This window comes from Oryctolagus cuniculus, chromosome 11, assembly GCF_964237555.1.
Source record: "Oryctolagus cuniculus chromosome 11, mOryCun1.1, whole genome shotgun sequence".
Taxonomy (NCBI): Eukaryota; Metazoa; Chordata; class Mammalia; order Lagomorpha; family Leporidae; genus Oryctolagus; species Oryctolagus cuniculus.
In genome coordinates this window covers 120,386,397-120,410,338 of record NC_091442.1, presented here as the reverse complement: position 1 = coordinate 120,410,338, position 23,942 = coordinate 120,386,397, and the positions used below count along the sequence as shown (strand labels likewise).

General features: G+C 50.8%; 1 protein-coding gene across 4 annotated transcripts in view; it reads right to left on the bottom strand.

Annotated features, from left to right (window-relative positions):
- Positions 1-23,942, bottom strand: part of ATXN10 (ataxin 10) — a 156,909-nt gene that overhangs the window by 58,317 nt on the left and 74,650 nt on the right. The window contains exon 10 of one of the 4 annotated variants that reach the window (XM_017339766.3): positions 1,148-17,619. The exons of the other annotated variants lie outside the window; for them this stretch is intronic. Within the exon in view, the coding sequence (XP_017195255.2) occupies positions 17,584-17,619 (36 nt within the window). The 3' untranslated portion in view covers positions 1,148-17,583. Of the gene's footprint in view, positions 1-1,147; positions 17,620-23,942 lie in introns of those variants that run through there. 4 annotated transcript variants of the gene reach the window in all.

Here is a 23,942-nt window from a genome sequence, read left to right as displayed (position 1 = left end):
GAGAGAAAGGTCTTCCTTTGCCGTTGGTTCACCCTCCAATGGCCGCCGCTGCAGCCGGCGCACCGCGCTGATCCTGGCAGGAGCCAGGAGCCAGGTGCTTTTCCTGGTCTCCCATGGGGTGCAGGGCCCAAGCACCTGGGCCATCCTCCACTGCACTCCCTGGCCATAGCAGAGAGCTGGCCTGGAAGAGGGGCAACCGGGACAGAATCTGGCGCCCCAACCGGGACTAGAACCCGGTGTGCCGGCGCCGCAAGGTGGAGGATTAGCCTATTGAGCCACGGCGCCGGCTCATACATTTCCTTCTTTCTTTTGAGGAGGTATTGATTCTACATTTTCTTCTTTTGATCTAATTTTTTATTTAAGTAACACACACACCAGATTTCAAAGTAATGCCGGAAAACAAGGGCATTCAGAGAATTCTAGTTACTAGTCCACCTTAGTCCCTCTGCTCTTCTCATTTTTTTTTAAAGAATTATTTTATTTATTTGAAAGACAGAGAGAGAGGTCCCCATCCACTGGTTCACTCCTCAGATGGCTGCGACGGCCGGAGCTGCACCAATCCGAAGCCAGAAGCTTCTTCTGGGTCTCCCACGTGGGTGCAGGGGCCCAAGGACTTGGGCCATCTTCCACCACTATCCCAGGCCACAGCAAAGAGCTGAATGGGAAGTGGAGCAGCTGGGACTAAAACTGCCACCCATAGGGGATGCTGGCGCTTCAGGCCAGGGCTTTCAACCCGCTGCGCCACAGTGCCGGCCCCCTTAGTTTTCATTTTTTAAATTTGCTTTTAGTTTTTTTTTTTTTTTTTTTTTTTTTGACAGGCAGAGTGGACAGTGAGAGAGAGAGACAGAGAGAAAGGTCTTCCTTTGCCGTTGGTTCACCCTCCAATGGCCGCCGCGGCCGGCGCGCTGCGGCCGGCGCACCGCGCTGATCCGATGGCAGGAGCCAGGAGCCAGGTGCTTTTCCTGGTCTCCCATGGGGTGCAGGGCCCAAGCACCTGGGCCATCCTCCACTGCACTCCCTGGCCACAGCAGAGGGCTGGCCTGGAAGAGGGGCAACCGGGACAGAATCCGGCGCCCCGACCGGGACTAGAACCCGGTGTGCCGGCGCCGCTAGGCGGAGGATTAGCCTACTGAGCCGCGGCGCCGGCTTGCTTTTAGTTTATTTTTTTCCATTACTTTTTCAAATACAAGGGAAAATGTGTGGCATATATAAACATATAAATTTGTATTTCTCCTTCTGTAGTACACAGAAGATGGCATACTCAGAAGCCAGTGCAAGTCCCAGCTGCTCCATTTTTCGATCCAATTCCCTTCTAAGGAGCCTGGGAAAGCAGTGGAAGATGGAGCAAGTACTTGGGTTCCTGCACCCAAGTGGGAGACCCAGATGAAGTTCTGGGTTCCTGGCTTCTTTGGCCTGGTCCGACCCCTGCCGTTGCAGCCATCTGGGGATGGAAGATCTCTGTGTCCCCCATCCCAAAATTCTGCCTTTCAAATAAGTAAATAAATCTTTAAAGTAATGTATTTTTTTAAATTCTAGCTATTATTGCCTACTTATTCATCTACCTAAATTCAGAATCGACTGACCTAGTCCTCCCCTAACACTGGACAACATTACTGCACTCACACTAAGGAGAGTGCGATCTGTACGGAACGGAGGCTGCGCCGAGCGCGCCGCACACAGCTGTCACATACAGCGCTTCCCCTGCAGTAGCGCTCTACACAAACAGCAAGCACGAAGGGCAGCAGTCTGCTCGGAATAAAGCCGTGACGTGGAGAGGTCCAGGAGCCTGTGCAGGGAAGACGCGAGCAGCCAACAGGTCAGCGGACGTCAGCAGGCAGGCAGAGGCGGGGGCCGCCCGGGGTGAGCCTCTGCAGCAGCAATCAGGGCTTACTTGGTGCAGAGGCGTTAACATCTCCCCAAATCTTGGAAGATAAAGCATGCACTGGTGAATTACGCCTCTGCTTAACTACTGACAAAGCGTGGATTTACCGAAATCCAAATGCCAGCTTCCCAGGGTCCGCGCTCAGTCTCCCTCCCATCAGCTCTGGGGTCTGTCTCACTCCTCAGTGCACTTCCATAGATCATGCTGAGGGGCCGTGGCAGCCCCCTCCTCTTGATGGATGTGGCCACCGCCCTGGGAAGGGTGCGAGCCGGGAGTGGTGGGAAGGTAATCTCTCAGGAACCCAGCAGTGGGGGTGGGGGAGTACGCCTTTACGTCGCTTTCCTACCTGCACATTTCTTTCTAAACATGCAGCCCCAGAATTCCTGAAAGGGATTTTTAACATTTACCAAACAGGTTTATCAGGTAGGATTCTGGCACTGTGCTGAGCACTCCCTCAGTGTTAAGTGAGCAGCAGATACTGCAGATGGGAGGCTGTTCCACAGGCAGGCCTGCTGCGACGTAAGCCAGACAGCGGTCCCTGCGCTCACCTGCACACGAAGGGTGGCACTGACATGCTCGCCACTGGGGCCGAGGCAACACAGCCTGTGCAGCCCAAAGGCCCTCCATGCCCAGCAGTGCAGCCTGATGTGCAGTGTGTGGTTCATGACTTGTGATGTGTCCACCCAGGCTCATTTTAACACGGGTGTAAATCAATTCTGTGGTTGCTTCAAGTTTGCTTAGCTCCCCCTCACCAAATCACGCAAAGGGTTGACATCTAGAAAGAAAAAGCCGTATCTCAGCTCACGTCTCCCCACAAAGGCAGTCAACAACACCCCACTGTGGGATACACGAGTGAGACGGTGACACGAGAAGAGACACAGCCCTACAAAGCTGGACAGGCCAGGTGCAACGCACCTCTCTTCTGGGTGCCCAGTCTCCAGAGTCTGAGGGGCACCCTGGGGAAGAGGGGCGGGGAGCCATAAACACCGCCCAAGTCTGCACTGAGTGGCTGGGCCAGGGACACATGAGGCCAGAGCAGCGGCGCCGACCCGGGGAGGTGAAGCACCCTCTCCTGCGGGCGTGCGTATGCGACTCAGTGCAGGAAGTCAGGGTCCGACTCCAGGAGGGCCTGGTCAGCCGCAGGCCACATGCAAAGACATCACATGAGCTCTGCAAGAATAGGCAAGAGCAGATGGATGCTGAAAATGCTCCAGTTCCAGCTGCTCTGCTTTTTTTTTTTTTTTTTTACTGTAAGAGTTATAGTCAGTGAGAGAGAGAGACAGAGAGAGAAAGGTCTTCCTTCCATTGTTCACCCCCCAAATGGCTGCCACGACCAGAACTGCACCGATCCGAAGCCAGGAGCCGGTGCTTCCTCCTGGTCTCCCATGCGGGTGCAGGGCCCAAGCACTTGGGCCATCCTCCACTGCCTTCCCAGACCACAGCAGAGAGCTGGCCTGGAAGAGGAGCAACCGGGACTAGAACCCGGCACCCATATGGGATGCCAGCGCCGCATGCAGAGGATTAACCAAGTGAGCCACGGCGCCGGCTCCCCAGCTGCTCTGCTTCTGATCCAGCTCCTTGTTAACGAGCCTTGGAAAGCAGCAGCACATGGCCCAATTGCTTGGTCCCTGTCACCTATGTGGGGACCCAGATGGAGTTCCAGGCTTCTGGCTTCAGCCTGGCCCAGCCTCAGCTGTTGTGGCCATGTGGGGAGTGAACCAGCAGAGAGAAGATACCTCTATCTCCATCTACTCCCTATCCCCTGACCCCATGCAAAAAAATTTATTAAAAAAAAAAAAAAAAAAGATTCTGAATTAAAGAAAAGGCCCGAGCTGAGGCCTCTGTGGCTGGTCCAGGATCTGCTGTCTGAGAAGTGGTAACAACAGGGACAGAAACGGATTCACAAGAAGCCATGCAACTGTTCTCACTTAGGGTTTGGAGCCAGGAAAGACACAGACGGAAGACATCTATCACCAGCAGATAGCAAAGCAGGGGGGACAGGCACACGAGGGTCGGCCGCAGCAGAGTAAGCACAGCAGAGCGAAGTCCGGGAGGCAAGGTGAGAAGCCGGGCGGCCTCTGAGGGGCAGCTGAGGCAGCTGCCAGGAACCCCACCCCGACTCAAGGCCGGGTACTCAGCTCCTGCCCTAGGCTTCATCCCGCTAACCTGGAGCCAGTCTGAGAGCAAGAGCAAGAGTGCAGAGCCTTGCGTAGACCAGAGTGTATGTGGGAGTTCTCCAGAGAGGCTCAGCAAGTCCAAGGGCACACACTGGCTCATGGCTGCACAGTCAGCACGAGGCCCAGAGCACACACCACTCAGAAAGATTCTACGTAATTTGCTTCTGACTGAAAGAATCTGCTTTATCTGCTGCCTGCCATTGCAAACATAAATAAGCAGCAGTCACTCTTTTCCTAAGGAAGGGAAAGGAAAGGGCAATTAAATATTTGAGCGTCTACGCTGGGGCAGGCGCTACGTTAGGCAAAATAGACAGAAAAATAAGCTGAGGCACCTTCCCCTAGACAAAGCAATCCAGGCATGTCAGGAAGATAAACCAGGGGAAAATAATTATTAAAATGACTTCAGAAAGGCTACAATAAAAGCCGGCACATGGGACAGAGAAACAGGCTTACCTTCTCCCTGTAACTTCAGCTTTCCACTTTTTCTGTGATATTTGTGAGCAAAACAGGGCATTTCGTGATTAATTTTTGTTGCTCAGCTCACTGAGACCACAAGGTGAAGAAATTTTTCAAAACTCGGCAAAACTGGGCAGTCAGTCTGCTCTGGCCCAGACCCCCTCCGGAGAGCACAGCGCCCGCAGCGCGCAGTCGGCCGTGGCCCGCTGAGGGGCGGCTACGCTTCAGCCCGCTCAGTGCAGCTGCGGCCGCACTGCGCGGCAGCCAGCCTCTTCCGTTTCAGCCAACATTGTAAAAATGCATCATCACAGCCCAGTTTTTTTTTCAGCCTTAATTAAAGGCCATTTAGACAAGCAACCAACTTTTGCTATTCCCTGGGGTGTAGCTTAAAACAGATTTTTATGTAATTACTAATAATGACCATGCAAAAGTAGGGAAGGGGTGTGTGATTAAAGAAATTAAAGAGCAAAGGCTTGTATAAAATGTGCTCCTCACTGGAGTCAGAAGGCTCAAAAAAAAACTCTCCAGCACAAACTGGGTTACAATGCCTTGTAAAAGGAGCTGACAACCAACATACTGCATTCCAACTCCATCAGTTATCACTGCTGCTCCCAGCGTCTCAATAAAGGAGAACAGGAAATGAAAACAAGCCCATGTGGCATTACCAGTGTTAGAAACAGGGAGTCCATTAAGAGCATTCACTTTCCCGTCCCTAAGACGCGACAGAGCGTGCCACGTGGCCAGCCACGGTACCGGGACCCCAGGGAGCATGAATTCGGATGCCACTGAGGCAGCCGTGAAAACTCAAGGTCACGGTCTGAACTGTGCTGGTAGATGGCAAAGACGTGCTGTGGCTTTAAGATCCCTGAACCAAGCCACATCCACCAGGACAAGGACTCCTGCTCCCAGGGAGTCTAGGCGCAGCAATCAGCACAGATCCACTTCTACGTGAAAGAACGCAGCAGCAGATTCCCCGAGCCCAGTGCCCGGCAGCGCCATCTTGCCCCTGCACCACGCTGCCCTGGGCAGAGCGAAGATTCCTGAAGGGATGAGAGGTTCCCTGTCTTGACTGGAGGGACAGCTGTGCAGCTGCACGTCCTACTGTAACCAGTACAAGGGCACGACAGACTGCTGCCCACTCCCTCGGCCACCTCAGTGCACGCTGCAGGGGAGGCAGGACCCCTCCCCCAAAAGGAGGGTGTGAGGGAGGGTGACCGGCCTCCGAGGACGACAGGACTCTATGCCACCCACCCTGGAAGCCCGTGCAGCGTTAACTTCTGCGGGAAGCTCCACACCACGCTTCAAGGCCACTGGAAGAGCAGGACTACTCTGCCCAGTCACAGTCTGCTGTATCTTGTATTTTAGCATCTCACTCTTGGCTTCACTTTCACTTCCTTCTTTGCAGTAGCGCATAGAATACTTGAGGCACAGTGCGTCCTTTTTTTCAAGGTTTGTTCATTATTTTTAAAATTTATATGAAGAGCAGAGTTAGAGAAGGACAGAGAGGACCTCCATCAGCTGGTTCACTCGCCAGATAATCGCAATAGCCAGGGCTGGGCCAGGCCAAAGCCAGGAGCCAGGAGCTTCATCCAAATCTCCCATGTGGGTGCAGGGGCCCGAGCACTTGGGCCATCTTTCACTGCTTTCCCAAATGCGTTAGCAGGGAGCTGGATCAGAAGTGGAGCAGCCAGGACTCGAACTGGTGCCCACACAGGATGCAGCACTGCAGGTGGCAACTTAACCCATTACCCCACAACACCAGCCTTCACAATATACTATTTTTAAAAAAGATTTAGCCGGCGCCGTGGCTCACTAGGCTAATCCTCCGCCTAGCGGCGCCGGCACACCGGGTTCTAGTCCCGGTCGGGGCGCCGGATTCTGTCCCGGTTGCCCCTCTTCCAGGCCAGCCCTCTGCTGTGGCCAGGGAGTGCAGTGGAGGATGGCCCAAGTGCTTGGGCCCTGCACCCCATGGGAGACCAGGAAAAGCACCTGGCTCCTGGCTCCTGCCATCGGATCAGCGTGGTGCGCCGGCCGCAGTGCGCCGGCCGCGGCGGCCATTGGAGGGTGAACCAACGGCAAAGGAAGACCTTTCTCTCTGTCTCTCTCTCTCACTGTCCACTCTGCCTGTCAAAAAAAAAAATTATTTATTTATTTATTTGAAAGACAGAATTACAGAAAGGAAGAGCAGAGAGAGAGAGAGAGACAGAGAAAAAGAGAAAGAGAAGGGGTGGCGGGAGGAGGTCTTCCAACCGCTGGGTCACTGCCCAAATGGCCACAACAGCCAGAGCTGAGCCGATCCGAAGCCAGGAGCCAGGAGCTTCTTCCAGGTTTCCCACCGGGTGCAGGGGCCCAAGGACTTGGGCCATCTTCTGCTGCTTTCCCAGGCCACAGCAGAGAGCTGGATCAGAAGTGGAGCAGCCGGGACTAGAACTGGTGCCGACAGGGATGCTGGCACTGCAGGCAAGGCCTTACCCGCTACACCACAGCACCGGACCCCACAATATGCTCTTAATAAATATTTGCATTTGTTTCTCCAACAATATGTTTTTACAGTTACCTTTAAAGATATGATAGTCACCGTTTAAACAGAATGTTACTTTTAAGTAAGAATAATGTCTAAATTACATTAAATCTTGGACACTCTGTGCAGATTTAAATCTCTTCTTTTTTGGATATGCAGAGATGCTACTGTCATGATTTATAAGTCCATAAAAGCCATATACTTCCTGGGCAGAATAGACAGCAAGCCTGGAATGCGCAACAACGCACTAGCATTCTTGCTGTAAAGGTTACTGATGCCTCGGGCTGCTAGAAAACGAGATGTCACATGAAGCTGTGCTTCGGGAGCTTCCCCACAGAGGAAAGCATTTCATGCTGCTCCATCAATTCAGCCCTAAATCACCGCTCCTGGCACTCTGCTGTGAGTGCATGCACAGCACACGGGCCGGTGTGCTCAGTGGAACACCTGGCAATCCAACAAAAACAACGGCCACGAACTATCAGAACGCGAAACACTGCACGAACCACGAACTCCAGGCTGCAGCCATCTTGAAGGGCTGGTGTTGTGGTGCAATGAGGAAGCTGCCACCTCCAACACTGGCATCCTACCCTGGAGTGCCATTTCAGTCTCGGCTGCTCCACTTCTGACCCAGTTCCTTGCTAATGTACCTGGGAAAGCAGCCAAAGACGGCCACGTACTGCGGCCCCTGCCACCCAGGTAGGAGACCCACATGGAATTCCTGGCTCCTGGTTTCTGCCTGTCGTAGCCCCAGTCCCAGCCACTGAAGCCATGTGGGCAGTGACCAGCAAATGGAAGATCTCCTTCTCTCTTTCCTTCCCTCTCTCTCAGTCACTTTAAATAACGTAAATCTTTCTATGAGGTGGGGGAGGAAGAGGGAGAGAACTAACAGTATAAATAAAGTCTGTATTAAAAAGAAAGCAGTCGTGAAATCAGGCATGATGTTCTTCAAGAAGCTTCAGTGTCCACAGGTCAACAACTTGAATCTAAGGCTTCACACCAAACATTCTGCATTTGTCCCAAGCACAACACAGAAGTGGATACACCGCAAGCCAGCAGGTAGCACCTCCAAGTGCCAGTGAGGCAGCTGCAGTGACAAGCGCAGGGCTCCTCAGGTGCCTGAGCTCTGCACACGGTACTTCTGCACAGTCCCGGGGCCACAGCGCACCTGCTTCACGGGGGAGCTCGGAACAACAGCGCGAGGCCCAGGGCAGGTGTCTCCCAACCACTGCACAGGGCTTCCTGGGCATTGTCAGCCTGCTGTGCAAACGCTGCAGCACCAGCTGTAGTTTGAACTTATGTACTTCATCTCAAAGGCCGGACCAAACAACAAACGTGTACACAGAAGTCCACTAAATACCAATGTAATGAATGTACCCTAACGCATACTGTCTGGAAAAAGTGTATCAGAGTGTATTATTCTAAAAAGCCCAAGTTGACTCACCATATAACATCAGTTGAATTGAAGATTCTCAAATCACAATTTTGATTTAGTAACTAAAACATGAAAACAATTTGACGTGGAAAGTTACTCTGTGATTGGCTGGCGCTGTGGCATGCCAGGTAAAGCCATCACCCGTGGCATCAGCACCACACGTAAGTGCCAGCTCACGTCCGGCTGCCCCACTTGAGATCCAGCTCCCTGCTAATAAAGACCTGGCAGTAGCAGCAGCAGAAGGCCCAAACGTTTGGGTCCCTGCCACCCATGGGAGACCTGGAAGAAGCTCCTGGCTCCGGGTTTCAGCTTGGCCCAGCCTTGGCCAGTGGGGTCATCTAGGGAGTGAACCAGCTGATGGATCTCTCTTTCCATCTCTTCCTTCTTCTCTTTAACACTTTCAAATAGTTTAAAAAGAGAGAGAGAGAGACAAACTTTCTTGGATCCTACATGCATGTGAAATTTTCTTTTACCCTAACTATATCTGCTAACCCTATACTAACGTTTCTTCTAAATTTGCTAGAATAATATTACAAGATTAAAAACAGAAAGGACCTGTTTTCTTGCTCCAAAGAGTCCAACCCCACGGCCCAAATGGGGTGGCAGCAAAATTCTGAACCAGGCCTGCCTCAGCCACTCGGAGATGAGGGATCCTGGCACTAGGCACCCACATTTAAAATAATGTTTGAATTTATAGTTATTTATCCTTTGGTTCACTACCCAAAGGATCACAACAATAGGGGGGAGGCCAGGAAGAATGCAGTCCTGGTCTCCAAACTGGATGACAGGGACCCAAATGTTAGAGCTGCCTCCCAGGGTGCCTTCCAGCAGGGAGCTGGAAGGGAAGGGAGCAGGGGCCCAGCAGGGGCTCCCGCAAGCGACACCTCTGACGCTGCTGTGCAGACGCCTGCCCTCTCCATTCTTTACATCAGCTGTGCTGCGCCTCTCTCACACCTCTGAGGTCTCCTCGCGCTTTGTCTGAGGCTGTGGGAAGGAGGCGGTGCAGCCGAAAGCTGCTTGGGTGGAAATTCCAAAAGGCCAGGGACACGCCCTCTCCCCTCCCAGCTCCCTGAGGCCTGCCAGTCGGATTCTTCCTGTCAACACCCCCCCCACCCACTCCCTGCTCAGACTCCCCACCCCCCACTCCACGCCCCAGCCCCCAGGCTGTCTGCTGAGAGCTGCAGGTGCAGAGTCACTCACAGCCGCCAGGCTCTGCTTCTGAAACATCTGAACCGTCCCTCTCCTCTGAGCTGCACCCTCAGCTTGTGCCTCGGCTCTCCATGCTCGGGCCCTGGCCCATAAGAGGCCGAAGAGATGAAAACCAACTCCTGGCAACTCCCTTGTCCTCCGACCATGCCATGGACGTGACTTGATTTAAAAGTTTCCACTGGTATTTTTCCAGGGGATAAATTCAATACTGTCACTAAAACATATCAAGTAAAGTAAACAGCAATGAATCATTCCCAGAAATTAGTCTCCTGTTAAACCAATTATTCAAATATGCAAGAGTAAGAGGAGTTAAGTGCAGCTTGGGAGGATTTGTAACGTAAGATGCGCATTCACACAAATAACAGGCACAGTGCAACCTGGGAAGGACAATCGTGCCACATTCCCGTACCCTACCCCAGACTTAAAATGCCACCTGAGGCTCTCCTCACAAGATTTTAGTCAAACAAAATGAAATTTCCTTTAGGAGGTCTGACACAGTTATTGAGCTGTTTTAGTACAATGGTTCATTTTTTTCTTAAATGATTGAAGAACACATTCCTCCTGCTGTGTGAACACATATGTTAGCACAGTGTTCATAAATTTTCTTTAGCACAGGTAACTTTCTGGCAATTTTAGTCCTTCAGGGCTGCACTCAGAATATTGTTTTAAAATAGTCTAAGTAACAAAAAGAATCTTATTTAAAACAAGGCCAACAGTCACCTTTATTTCTACACCTGAAAGACTGATTCTGGATATTCTGTATGCATTTGTAAAATACACACTGAATCTCTGGTGACACAAAGAAAACGGGAAGAAACACAACTCTGGAGAGCAGCTTTCCCTGGGGACAGCTCACAAAGCCACAGCCAACGTGAGTGTGGGCCAGGCGTGGAGGAAGGCCCCAGGCGTGGAGGAAGGCCATGATGGCTCAGAGCGGGAACCTGCAGCCAGCCCAGGGGGCTGTGTGGTTCCCCCAGTAGCTACAGTGATCCTGGACAAGTTACTCAGCACCCAGGTGTGAGCACGCATACAATGGGAGCCTCACCCACCCCAGGAAATACTCTGAGGACAGGCAGTGATGCAAGGAGTGCCAGGCACAGTCAGCCCTCCATAGGACCGGACTCTGTGGTTTTGATTGTTGTTGTTATTATTATTCATTTTGAAAGTAATCTACTTTCATAGGATCTTTAATAAGATTTAAATATTTATTCTTTACAAAGTCCAGGGAAGTAGCCAAGTTAACAAATAACATCTTCCCCCAAAAAGGATACATGCGCCTCCCAACACAGACAGATTAATTACTATTAGCATAAAGCACTGACTGTAACAAATGACACCAGGATTTGGGTCCTGCCAAGACAGGCTAAGGGCAGCAGAGCCTGGGAGGCAGTAAGAGGGCAAAAGGGGCAGGCAACCACAGTGTCTCTCTACTTTAAGTTTTTTCAAATTTTATTATTATTTATTTGAAAGGCAGAAAGACTGAAATAGAAAGATCTTCCATATGCTGGTTTACTTTCCAAATGCCTGCAACAGCCAGGGCTGGGCCAGGATGAAGCCAGGAGCCAGGAGCTCCATCCAGGTCTCCCACGTGGGTGCAGGGAGCCAAGCACATGAGGCTTCCCTGACCTTCACCAGGTGCCCAACAGCAGGAAGCCAGACCTGAAATGAAGCCAGGACTCAAATCCAGGCAGTCCTGCATGGGTGCAGGTGTCCCAAGCAGTGTCTACTACACCAAAAGGCTGCCCCCACCTTCTATTTAAATGGATGACTGCTACCAACGTTAAAGGAGGGGATGCTTTTTGTTTGTTCTATTTGAGCTTTTATTTATTTTACTTGAAATGCAGAGGCAGAGAGAGACAGAGAAGAATCTTCCATCCACTGGTTGGTTCACTTCTCACATGCCTGTCAGAGCCAGGGCTGGGCAGGCAAAGCCAGGAGCCCAGAACTCCACCCAGGTCTCCCAAGTGAACGGCAGGCACCCCCGTACCTAAGCCATTACTTGCTGCCTTCCAGGGTGTGCACTAGCAGCAAGCTGGAACTGCAAGCAGAGTCGGGATTTGAACCCAGGCATTGTCATATGGGATGCAGGCATCTCAAGGAGTGTCTTACCCACTGCACCCTCCCCCAAGCATCTCCTCTTGCTCTTCATTCCGTCGTGACCTCTCCTAACCTCTGGTCAGAGTTTGCTGCCAGGAAAAGTCTAGAAACAATCCACACGGATCACACAGATACGCAGAACGATGAGGGCTTCCATGTTTCCCCTTGGACACGTGCTTCAATCCTAGCATAACCCTGACCCGACAGAACTGAAAAGTCAAGGATGGAATTCCTAGCATGACGTAAAGCACTGGGAAGACAGAGCCTCCCGGAGAACTCAGGCGCAGGAGGCCCGGAGCAGCACTTGCACATGGCAGGAGATCTGCTCTGAAGACCACACCCGGCCGACGAAGGACCGTGTGGGTTTTTGTGCCTGAATGTCAGGATGCAGGTTCGCAAGAGAGCCAGCAGGACCTGTGTGCAGCAGCAGACAGTGCTGAGCTGGCAGCGCAAGCAAGAGAAGGAGCTGGCATGGACCCTCGCCTATGCACCCGGTTACTGCCGCCGACGAGCCTGAGAGGGCTGGGCCTGGTCACAGGCTCCTGGGGAGAGCACCACCCCCAAGCAGTGCAATCACAGGCACCCAACCAGCCTTCTGCACAAGGCAGAGGATGTGGTGGATAAAAGAAAACATCTATAAAACACCCCACTTGAGGGCCAGCACTGTGGCATAGTGGGCTAAGCTTCTGCCTGCAGCGCCAGCATCCCATATGGGCGCCAGTTTGTGTCCCGGCTGCTCCTCTTCCGATCCAGCTCTCTGCTTATGGCCTGGGAAAGCAGCAGAAGACGGCCCACGTGCTTGGGGCCCTGCACCCGTGTGGAAGACCTTAAAGAAGTTTCTGGCTCCTGGCTGCAGGTCAGCTCAGCTCCGCCATTGTGGCCATTTGGGAGTGAACAGGCAGATGGAGATCCTTTCTGTTTGTCTCCCCCTCTGTCTGTGACTCTGTCTCTCAAATAAATAAATAAATAATTCTCCAAAAAAAGGTCAAAAAAAAAAAAACCTCACTTGCGGGCACAGAGGAGGCCCTCATAGTAGGTGGTCACTGTGTTATTACTGGTAACTTCATTCTCACAACAAACATATGAAGCAAGTTCACACATGAAAAACCGAAGCCAATGTGTGAAGTGTTGCCTACTGAGTGTGCAAAAACATCCTGGAATTTAAATCAATTCTTTCCTCCAAAATAAAAAAATTCCCCTTCGGGGCCAGTGCCATGGGTTCAGCTGCTGCCTGCAGCCCTGGCATCCCACGTGGGTACCAGCTTGTGTCCCAGCTGCTCCACTTCTAATCCAGCTCCCTGTTAATAGCCTGGGAAAGGAGCAAGTGCCTGGGCCCCTGCACCTACATGGAAGACCTGGATGAAGCTCCTGCCTCCAGCCTGGCCCAGTCCTGGCCATTGCAACCACCTGGGGAGCGAGCCAGTAGATGGAAGATCAATATCTCTCTGACTCTGACCTTCTAATAACTAAATAAATCTTTAAAAAAGAAAAAAATTTCCCATGCTGAATGAAGGTAAGAGTAGGAAGATGCCTGAACAGGCAGCTGGGGGGGAGACTCACACAGGCAAGCACAAAGCCCACCTGCCTGGGGCTGTCCCCCACAGCTCCTGCTGTCCCCCACAGCCCACAGAGCACAGCAGATCCGGCTGTTACCTGCATCTTCCTGAGAGGTCAGAAATGAAGGAGCCGTGGTGGTGGCACAGCGGGTAAAGCTGCTGCCTGTAACGCCAGGATGCAGGTTCGCATCCCAGCTGCTCTACTTTCAATCCAACTCCCTGCTAATGGCCTGGGAAATCAGCAGAGGATCGCCCAAGGACTTGAAAACTTCCAGTCTGAGGCAGGGTACGTCACGGGCTACGTCACAGTTAACTGTCCACTGTGTAACAAGGCTTCAGACATCTGGGTGGGACCGGGAGAGATCACTGCCATGAGCAGGTGCTAGGTCCCAACTTACACTGTCAGGGTAGTGCAAGAACCTGTATTAATATAAACTCTTGTGAGAGGTGTGGGGGGGCCCTGAAGATGGAAGTGGAAAGTGAACCCCTGTTTTCACACAGGTCCATAGGCCAGGGATCGTTTTTCCCATAGAAGTCCCATCCCATGGAAGATGAGGTCATATGGGCACTGACTGATTCAAGACCTGGCTGCTCCACTTCTGATCCAGCTCCTTGCTAATGCCCCTTGAACAGCAGCAGCAGATGACCCAAATGTGTGGGCCCCTGCACCCATGTGGAGACCTAGAAGAAGCTCCTGGCTTTAGCTTCAGCCTGGCCCAGCTCTGGTCATTGCAGTTATTTGGGGAATAACCAGCAGATGGAAGATCTGTCTCTCTATAATTCTGCCTTTCAAATAAATAAATAAATCCTTATATTAAAAAAAAAAAAAAGAACACAAAACACAATCACTGGGAAAAGACCAGAGAGACCAGCGAGAGGAAGGGGAGCAGGAGGCAGGACCAAGGTAATGGAGAGGGGCACGAGGAGAGGGGGAGAGTACAGACGAGGAGAGCTGCAGCCAGGAACTGAAAATCTCAGAGCAGCCTCCTGTCTTCAGCGACAGCACAGAGAAAGGGCAAACGCTCTGAGAGCCAGCCTGAAGCCACTTCCAGAAGTCAGAGTTGGGACAAGAAGTGTGCGAAGGCTGGCCCTTCCAGGGAGTGCAGAGCCACCACACAGCTGCCAGCCTCCATCCCCAGCTCTCAGGCCGCAGGGAGGCCACCCCACGGCAGGCTCTGCTCACATCTGCTCACGGGTGCTCTGCAGTCCACGAGGCGGACCCGCCACTCCACTGGTCTCACTCTTCCTCACTCAGCCTCCAAGGCCTGGGTCCCCAGGTGCCCCTTGAAGCCCATGCACAGTCTTCCGGACCAAGCGCTTGTAGTGCCTGCTTCAGCTACCAACTCTCAGTACTTCTCACACACGCTAACCCCTCCATACTCAACAGATACACTTTTCTGTCTGTCTCCTCCATGAACTGTGAATTCCTAGAGAGAGCACTGGGCCAGATCCATTTCTGCATTCCCAATGTCGAGAAAACCAGCTGGTAAACAGCACTTGGCAAACACCTCTTGCTGAACTGAACTAAAAGCTCTCACACCATGCCAACACAGCATATCCATTGCTATTTGAAGTAAAAAATCTTCCACACTTTTCTCTAACTACAGCATAGCAGACTCGAATTTGAACTAAAACCCACAACTTGAGATGAAATGTCACTCTTGTCCCAGTAAAACAGGAGGGGTACAAATTTAATTCTCCCAGAGTAAGACAAGCAACAGGTTTTTAGAGGAAGGTGGCTGGGGGAGCCATCAGACAATGACTTCAAGTGCTGATGACACATGTCTTACAGGAACCTTTCATCCATTTCATTTTAGTTGCTGCCAGGGGGAAAAACATCTGAATATGCTAAAGATCAAAATGACTTTAGATGTGTGACAGACACGCTACTTTTTTTTTTTTTTTTTTTTTTGACAGGCAGAGTGGACAGTGAGAGAGAGAGACAGAGAGAAAGGTCTTCCTTTGCCGTTGGTTCACCCTCCAATGGCCGCCGCGGCCGGCGCACTGTTGCCGGTGCACCGCGCTGATCTGATGGCAGGAGCCAGGTGCTTATCCTGGTCTCCCATGGGGTGCAGGGCCCAAGCACTCCCTGGCCACAGCAGAGAGCTGGCCTGGAAGAGGGGCAACCGGGACAGAATCCGGCACCCCGACCGGGACTAGAACCCGGTGTGCCGGCGCCGCAAGGCGGAGGATTAGCCTAGTGAGCTGCGGTGCCGGCTACTTTTCTTTTCTTTTCTTCTTCTTCTTCTTCTTTTTTTTTTTTTTTTTTTTTTTTTAAGAAAAGGAGAACACTCTTCTCCAACATGAAATAAGAGCACTTTTCTCACTTCACTGGGAGTATGCACGGACTGCGGGAAGTGAGAGGAGTCTTGGGACTCGAGCGCTCAGCCAGCGCAGACGCACCCTGCAAACGGGGTGGACACGCACCGTGCCTCTCTGCAGGGGAAGAACAGCAAGATGCCGCAAGAATCCTTTCTGTGTTCTCTCTGTGTCTGTTCCCACACACACACACCCCACTGCTATCCCAACTAATAATTATTTCAGTTAGTAACTTCCTCCAGATCCTATGCTGCTCTACTTTTGGAAATCTTCCCATTAGAACTATGGTTGAGGGGCCGGCGCCATGGCTCATTTGGTTAATCGTCCGCCTGCAGTGCCGGCATCCCATATGGGCACAGAGTTCTAGTCCCGGTTGCCCCTCTTCCAGTCCAGCTCTCTGCTGTGGCCTGGAAGGCAGTGGAGGATGGCCCAAGTATTTGGGCTCCTGCACCCGCATGAGAGACCAGGAGGAGGCATCTGGCTCCCGGCTTCGGACTGTGGCCATCTGGGGAGTGAACCAACAGAAGGAAGACCTTTCTCTCTGTCTCTCTCACTGTCTATAACTCTATCTGTCAAATAAAAAAAAATAAAATTAAAAAAAATTAAAAAAAAAAAAGAACTGGTTGAAGAAACCAGGGCAGAGGCCCAGGGACGAGTGGAGATGCAGCAGAGACTATGAGTGGAAGAGTGACTCCAGCACTAGCAGACTGGGAGCGTCCTCCTCGTAGAACAGGAATTCCACACGTGTGCTGCTTTCCATTTTAGCAGACCTTAAGATAACTAACTCTTCAATCACTTTGCTTCTGTTCTGAGTGTTTCCCCCTCAGTGGAATCATAATTGGCTCAGCAATAAAATGAACTCAGGAACAACTGATACCTTTACACTATCCTGTTTCCACCGGGGATAGGGTCCACTTCTCCACTGGTGGAGCGGCGTCCCCTCCCCCGCGCCAGGTGAGCCTCTGCTCCCTGGAGACTGACCGTCAGGTGCAGCAGCAGCAGCAGACCGCTGGTCCTAAGGTCTCACGAGGCGCTGCATCATCACGGACAGCAGATTACTCCCCAGTGTCTTCCTTACTGTACCTGCACGGTGTACGTAGGTGTGTCCTTGGAATGTAGTCCTCACCGCCAAAGCCTAGGAAGGCACAGCCCCCACGCCTCAGACCCCAAGACACGTTCAGCAAGAACTGAGACAGGCTCCTTGTCAAGTGCGACTGCCGGAGGCAGCAGGCTACCACCACCTGGACTCACACGTTGGTCAGAGTTCCGAGGCCCTGTTTTAGGAAGGGAAGCCAGGAGGGAGTGTGCACACTGCAGTCAGAACTCTCCTGCTAACATCCAAGCAAGCACTGGAAGACTGATTCACGGGCAGATTGGGGACAAAGACCCATCACCTGTGATGGCACTGTATTATGCGCCAGGTAGACACAGCAGGTATGAAACCAGACAAGTGTGTCTGCCTCCCAAGAGCTCACGGCTTACGGAGGAATGGAGTCGGGGTGGGAATGCCACAAGGCAAAGTGAGCTGAGGGCCTGGCGCCTAGTGAGTAAGTAGTGGTGATACACAATAGACAAAGGAACACTGCTGCACTGTACTTAAGTTATCAGTATAATTCTTCCTCTTAAATAATGCTATGCCTTTCCTGCAAAAGAACAGGCTGATTACAACAAGACACAGAAAAAAGGTTTTGGGACTCAAATGATAGAACATCTTCTATGTCATTAAAACAAAAATTTACAGCTGAAACAAACTAAACCATGATAAGGTCCTCTGGATAGGAATTTTAATTTCATTTACTGTAACAGGAACTGTAAGTTCGGGAAACTAATGGTGACAGCTTGATTTATGAATTTTGACATATTTCTTGAACCGGGATTACATTACAAAGAAGTGGAATTCTAAGCAAGCCAGATCTTGCCTGTACATTCAATCTTCAAATCAATAAGCCAGGATTCCGAGTGACTTGTTTCTGTCAGAGAAAACACACAGTCCAACTGAGACAAGATACATACCTTCAATTCAGAACTCACTTAACAGACTCTCAGAATGGGAGCAGAACAGATTTTAGAATCCACAGAAAAAGCACTCTGGCTCTTCACTTCGTGGTAACCACAGAGATACTGAACTCAGCAAGCATTTGTGGTCAAACCAAGAAGAAAAAAATTACTCTCTTCCTAGAGAAAAGCTCTGATACTTGTTTTCACTTCACTTCCTCCCAACATTGCTACTAAAGTAACGTACACAGAACACTAAACATGGGGGTTACTTTAACTTTGCAAATACCTGTGAAATGTTGGCGCCGGTGCTGTGGCGCAGCAGGTTGACGCCCTGGCCTGAAGCGCCATCATCCCATATGGGCACCGGTTCTAGTCCCAGCTGCTCCACTTCCAATCTGGCTCTCTGCTATGGCCTAGGAAGGCAGTGGAGGATGGCCCAAAGCCTTGGGCCTCTGCCCCCACGTGGGAGACATGGAAGAAGCTCCTGGCTCCTGATTGGCGCAGCTCCGGCCGTTGCAGCCATTTGGGGAGTGAACCAGCGGATGGAAGACCGTGCTCTCTCTCTCGCTTGCTCTCTCTCTCTCCTCTCCCTGTGTAACTCTGACTTTCAAGTAAAATAAATAAAATCTTAAAAAAAAAAAAATGAGAAATGCTGTCCACAAATTTCTGCTTCAGTACACACACTGGGGGGGGGGGGGGGACACTGAAATAAGTCAGATTCATTCGTTTACAGAGCCCGCACACCACTAACCAGGAAAAGACTCAACTGCAAAGCAGTTTCTTTCTTTCTTTCTTTCTTTCTTTTTTTTTTTTTTTTTTTTTGACAGGCAGAGTGGGGAGAGAGAGAGAGACAGAGACAGAGAGACAGAGAGAAAGGAGAGAAAGGTCTTCCTTTTCCCATTTGTTCACCCTCCAATGGCCGCCACGGCTGGCGCGCTGTGGCCAGCGCACCACACTGACCCGAAGGCAGGAGCCAGGTACTTCTCCTGGTCTCCCATGGGGTGCAGGGCCCAAGCACTTGGGCCATCCTCCACTGTACTCCCTGGCCACAGCAGAGAGCTGGCCTGGAAGAGGGGCAACCACGACAGAATCCGGCGCCCCGACCGGGACTAGAACCCGGTGTGCCGGCGCCGCAAGGCGGAGGATTAGCCTATTGAGCCGCGGTGCCGGCCAACAAAGCAGTTTCTTAAAGTCAAAAATCCACACGTCAAACCATCTTAAACCAGGGGTTTGCTTCATATCCTCAGAATGTAAACTTTGCTCTTATATAGCAAATGTCCAGCTAATATTTTTATTTTATTTTTCTTTTTTCTTAATTTTTTTTTTTAATTTGACAGGTAGAGTTATAGACAGTGAGAGAGAGACAGAGAAAGGTCTTCCTTCCGTTGGTTCACTCCCCAGATGGCCACCATGGCCAGCACTGCGCCAATCCCAAGCCAGGAGCCAGGTGCCTCCTCCTCGTCTCTCATGCAGGTACAGGGTCCCAAGCACCCAGGCCATCCTCCACTGCCCTCCCGGGCCACAGCAGAGAGCTGGACTGGAAGAGGAGCAACCAGGACTAGAACCGGCGCCCATATGAGACACTGGCACCACAGGCAGAGGATTAACCAAGTGAGCCATGGCGCCAGCTCCCAGCTAATATTTTTTAAGTAAATTCTCATTCAAGAAAATATACCAAATGTCTGTGATGTGCCAGGTACCATTTAGATGCTGGGTGCAACACAATGAGCAAAACAGACTTAAAAATGTTTCATTATGGATATAAACAGAACCTGCTTTCCTAATTGATAATTCTGATTTAGAGTTTTTATGTTTACACACTGAGCTCTATCATAGAGTACTACCACTTTTTTTTTTAAAGATTTTATTTATTTATTTGAGAGGTAGAGTTACAGACAGTGAGAGGGAGAGACAGAGAGAAAAGTCTTTGTTCTGCTGGTTCACTCCTCAAACGGCTGCAACGGCCGGAGCTGTGCCAATCCAAAGCCAGGAGCCAGGTACTTCCTCCCGGTCTCCCATGCAGGTTCAGGGGCCCAAGCACTTGGGCCAACTTCTACTGCTCTCCCAGGCCACAGCCGGAGAGAAGCAGCCAGGACTAGAACTGGCGCCCATATGGGATGCCGGTGCCACAAGTGGAGACTTAACCTGCTGCGCCATGGTGCTGGCCCCAAGTATCACCATTTTTAAACCTGCATGCGGAACAAAAGCTTTATATGAGCACATACGTGCACAGCTGGGCTCGTCACCCTTACTTGTGGATGCTGGGAATCGTCTCTATCAGGGTGACAAAGAGGAAGCCGAAAAACCCAACGGCACTGGGAGGAAGCCCTTGGCAGGCCGAAATCCATGACCACATGGTAAATGGTGAATGGCAATCAATATGATGTCTGTGGTGGGAAAGGCAGATAAACAAGATCACCTGTCTGTCCATTTTGAAAACTGCAGTTAGCTTTAGGAAATTAAGAACTTGTTTGGCTTTGCTTCTAATAAAGCATCCACTTTAAGCAGTGATGACAATACTGGAGTAAAGAATGGGGAAGTAGGCCATACACATTCCTTATTCTAACAAAGCAGCAGCTCACGAACGCCTTCTTCATGTTTACAGCATTAATATCCATGTGCTTCTCACAATAGAAACCAAAACAGAATCTCCAGTGAGGCCCACAAGGGTTTAAAAATAAATTAATCACTACAGCTGTAGCAAGGAAATACTAGGCAAGCTGACACAAAAAACAAGGTAAGAAGAGAAGGCAGCGAGGATTTACCAACACCTCCCGGCACGACTCGGTGCAGGGAAGCCTGGCAGCTCCTTACAATGCAGGAAAGGCCACTGTCCATCACCTGCTCCGACTTCTGAGTCCACGACTCCTGGGCGGACGCGAGACGATATATTTCCCGAGCAGATGTTCAGTCTGCAGTGAAGCACCTTGACCCTCTCAAATCTTAAAGAATGATGCCCACCATTCTGGTTAACTCCACCCTCCCAGCAGTCAGACTGCTCTCTAAGACAGGGACTTTTCTAAGTGGCCTTGCTGAAGTGGCTGTGTCCTCCGGAGCATGCAGCCAGCCGCCAGTCATAAACACTAGCTGAGTTAAACCTCCGTCTCGCTGAGCCCTGGAGTCTTCATTTCAAAAATGATGATGGTACCATCTATACAGCTTTCCGCTGAAGTGTGTAAGGCTCCAATGAACTAACCTATATTGAAAAAACACTGCAGGGCCAGTGCTGTGGCGTAGCAGGTAAAGCCAGCCTACAACACCAGCATTCCACATGGCTGCCGGTTCCAGTCCCAGCTGCTCCACTTCTGATCCAGCTCCCTGTTACTGTGCCTAGGAAATCATCAGAGGAGGGTCCAAGTCCTTGTGCCCCTGTCCCCATGTGGGAGACCCAGAGCAAAGTTCCGGTTTCAGCCTGGCCCAGCTCCAGCCACTGGGGCTATCTGAGGAGTACACCAGCACACGAAAGACCTCTCTAACTCTGCCTTTCAAATAAATCAATCTAGAAAATTCTGTGATGGGAAGCCCCATACAAGCACAGAGTACCACCCAGCAGGTGGGCACTACAAATTTTACAATGAATATAGTCTCACAGATGGGCACAGAGACCCACCTTGGCTTTAACAGCTTCTGACTGGGGCCAGAGCTGTGGCACAGTGAGTTGAGTCTGCAACGCAGGCCTTCCATTTCAGAGTGCGTGGGAAAGCCCCGGTCACCCAGGTAGGAGACTAGGATGGAGGGCTGTCTCCTGGCTTCAGGCTGCTGTAGCCATTGGGAGAGCGAACCAGCAGATGGGAGATACCTATCTCCCCCTCCTCATCTACTGGTCTGTCTTTCAAATAAAAACTAAGGAAGTAAATCTGAAAGAAAGGAAAAAGCTTCGGATCGCACTTAAGAGGAATCACGCAGTCCACACAGATTCTAGGAACTTTTGTGTGGTGAATAGTTTTGGGCTTCTGGTTCAAGGAAAGGATGGATCCCTAGAAGCTTCACAAGACGGATTACTTCACCAGTCTCAGCCACAGGATCCCCAAGCTGCCGGTCCCACCCTTGACAAACAGATGAACTGGAAATGGAGAGAAGAGGACCAGCAGAGCTGCACCCTGGAGCCAAGGGAGCCTCTGGGGCCCAGCTAGCCATGAGGCCCAGGTTCACCAGGGCCTGTGGAAGCTCTGTGCTAAGGCTTTTCTTCCGCTCCTGAAAAGCTCTCACATGAGAGGGACCTTGGCTAAGGGAAGGCACAGGCCAACAAATTCACATTCTACTCTGGGCTGTGCAACTCACTTAACTGGACGGCCTCTCGTTAAAATGCGCTTAGCAGAACCGGCTTCGCAAGGCTGACACGAAGGTCAGAACTGATAAAACCTGTAACTCACTAAGGACAGTGCTAGGACACCGGAGACACCAAACAAATCAAACATCAGTCCCACTGTTCTGGGTGAAGGACGAACCCAAATCAGGCTACATGTTACAAACATAAAATTCCCATAACTCAGATACTCAGTCTTGGAGCAGAGACAAAGCCAAACTTCCCATTAGACCCTAATGTGAGTGTAAGTGGGATAACCCACTAGACGATACAGTGAGAATGAATGGTTTCAGAATAAAGACCTGCTCCCTAATCATCCACTTCCCCAAACTCCTAACTCGAGTCATCTGAGTGCTAGTGAACTCCAGCCCTGGAGACTACAATGACCAAGGCAAATATTTGTAGCATCCTGCTGAAACTGGGAGTTGGTACAAGAATAAAGAAGCTTCCAGCATACCTGCAGTAAGATTTCAGTGCTGTCACAGAGTCTTTGGAAAGAGGAGAGGAAAAAAAGGCAGGGGTCACTCTATTAGGTTCAGGCCTTTTGTTGGCACAGGTTAAAAAAAGGGGGGCGGGAGAAACAGAGGAATTCTCATAATCAAAGAATGAGCCCCTTCATAACCGTCTGGAGTGTTTGCTCAGAAATTAGCAGTGCCATTAGATACTGCACAAGAGGACACAGCGTGGACTTCCTGTGAGTCCCAGCGGTCTCGACACTTGGGCACACTCCGTATTTACTCACGCTGCAACCTGATCTTGGCTTCAGTGAATCATTTCATAAGCCTTTTAAGGGCTACCACATTTTGTCCCTATAAGAGGGCAATCCAAACCAGCAACAAAGGAACAGTTCAGCACAAGAAAAACCACCTCTTCTGTGCACGTCCAGACAGGTAAGCCTCACCACTACAAAGCTAAGTGTTCTGTTGTCTATCAACTTTTGTTTACAAAAATCAGTAATTTTCCAAGGGGAATTAGTAGTCTCACCTTCACTCTATTAAAGATTAGGAGTGCCAAAATGGAACAAACAAGTATCAATAAAAGCAAGTTCCCTAGCATCTGGTCTGTGCCGTGTTGTACAAGAATCATTCCAGTTACCAACTGCTACACAGCAAATTACTGCAAAATTTAGCATGTCCATTTGATTCACAATTGTTACTCAGACCAATTTCTAAGGACATATCTTTTTTTAAAGGATTTTTATTTATTTATTTGACAGGTAGAGTTATAGACAGTGAGAGAGAGAGACAGAGAGAAAGGTCTTCCTTCCGTTGGTTCACAACCTAAATGGCCACAATGGCCGGTGGGCTGCGCCGATCCGAAACCAGGAGCCAGGTGCTTCCTCCTGGTCTCCCATGCAGGTGCAGGGCCCAAACACTTGGGCCATCCTCCACTGCCCTCCCGGGCCACAGCAGAGAGCTGGACTGGAAGAGGAGCAACCAGGACAGAATCCAGCGCCCATACGGGATGCCGGCGCTGCAGGCGGAGGATTAACCAAGTGAGCCACGGTGCCAGGACATATCTTTATAAGGATAATGACTCTCCTCTCCCATCTCTTCTGAGCTAAGCCAATTCAATAAATATTTCACATTAAAAGAAAAAAAATGTGTTTTGTTTTGTTTTTTTGCGAAGCAGAGAGACAGACTGAGCTCCCATCTGCTGGCTCATTCACCACATGCCTGCAACAGCCAAGCACTGGCCAGGTCCAAGTCAGGGTGGGAACTGAACCCAGGCCTCCCACACGGAGGCACAGACCCAGCCTTTCAGGTATCACCTACTGCCTCCCAGTGTCGGAGAGCCAGGACAAATCCAGGCACTGCGATACGGGGGTGTGGGTGAACCGGCCAGCAGGTCTACCACCAAGCCAAAGGTCATTCCTGTATTTCATTTCAGATGCTGTATTATTTTAGTCCTAGAATTTCCTTTGGCTTTTTATTTTTTAAAGATTTATTTATTTATTTGAATTACACACAGAGAGGAGAGAGAGAGAAA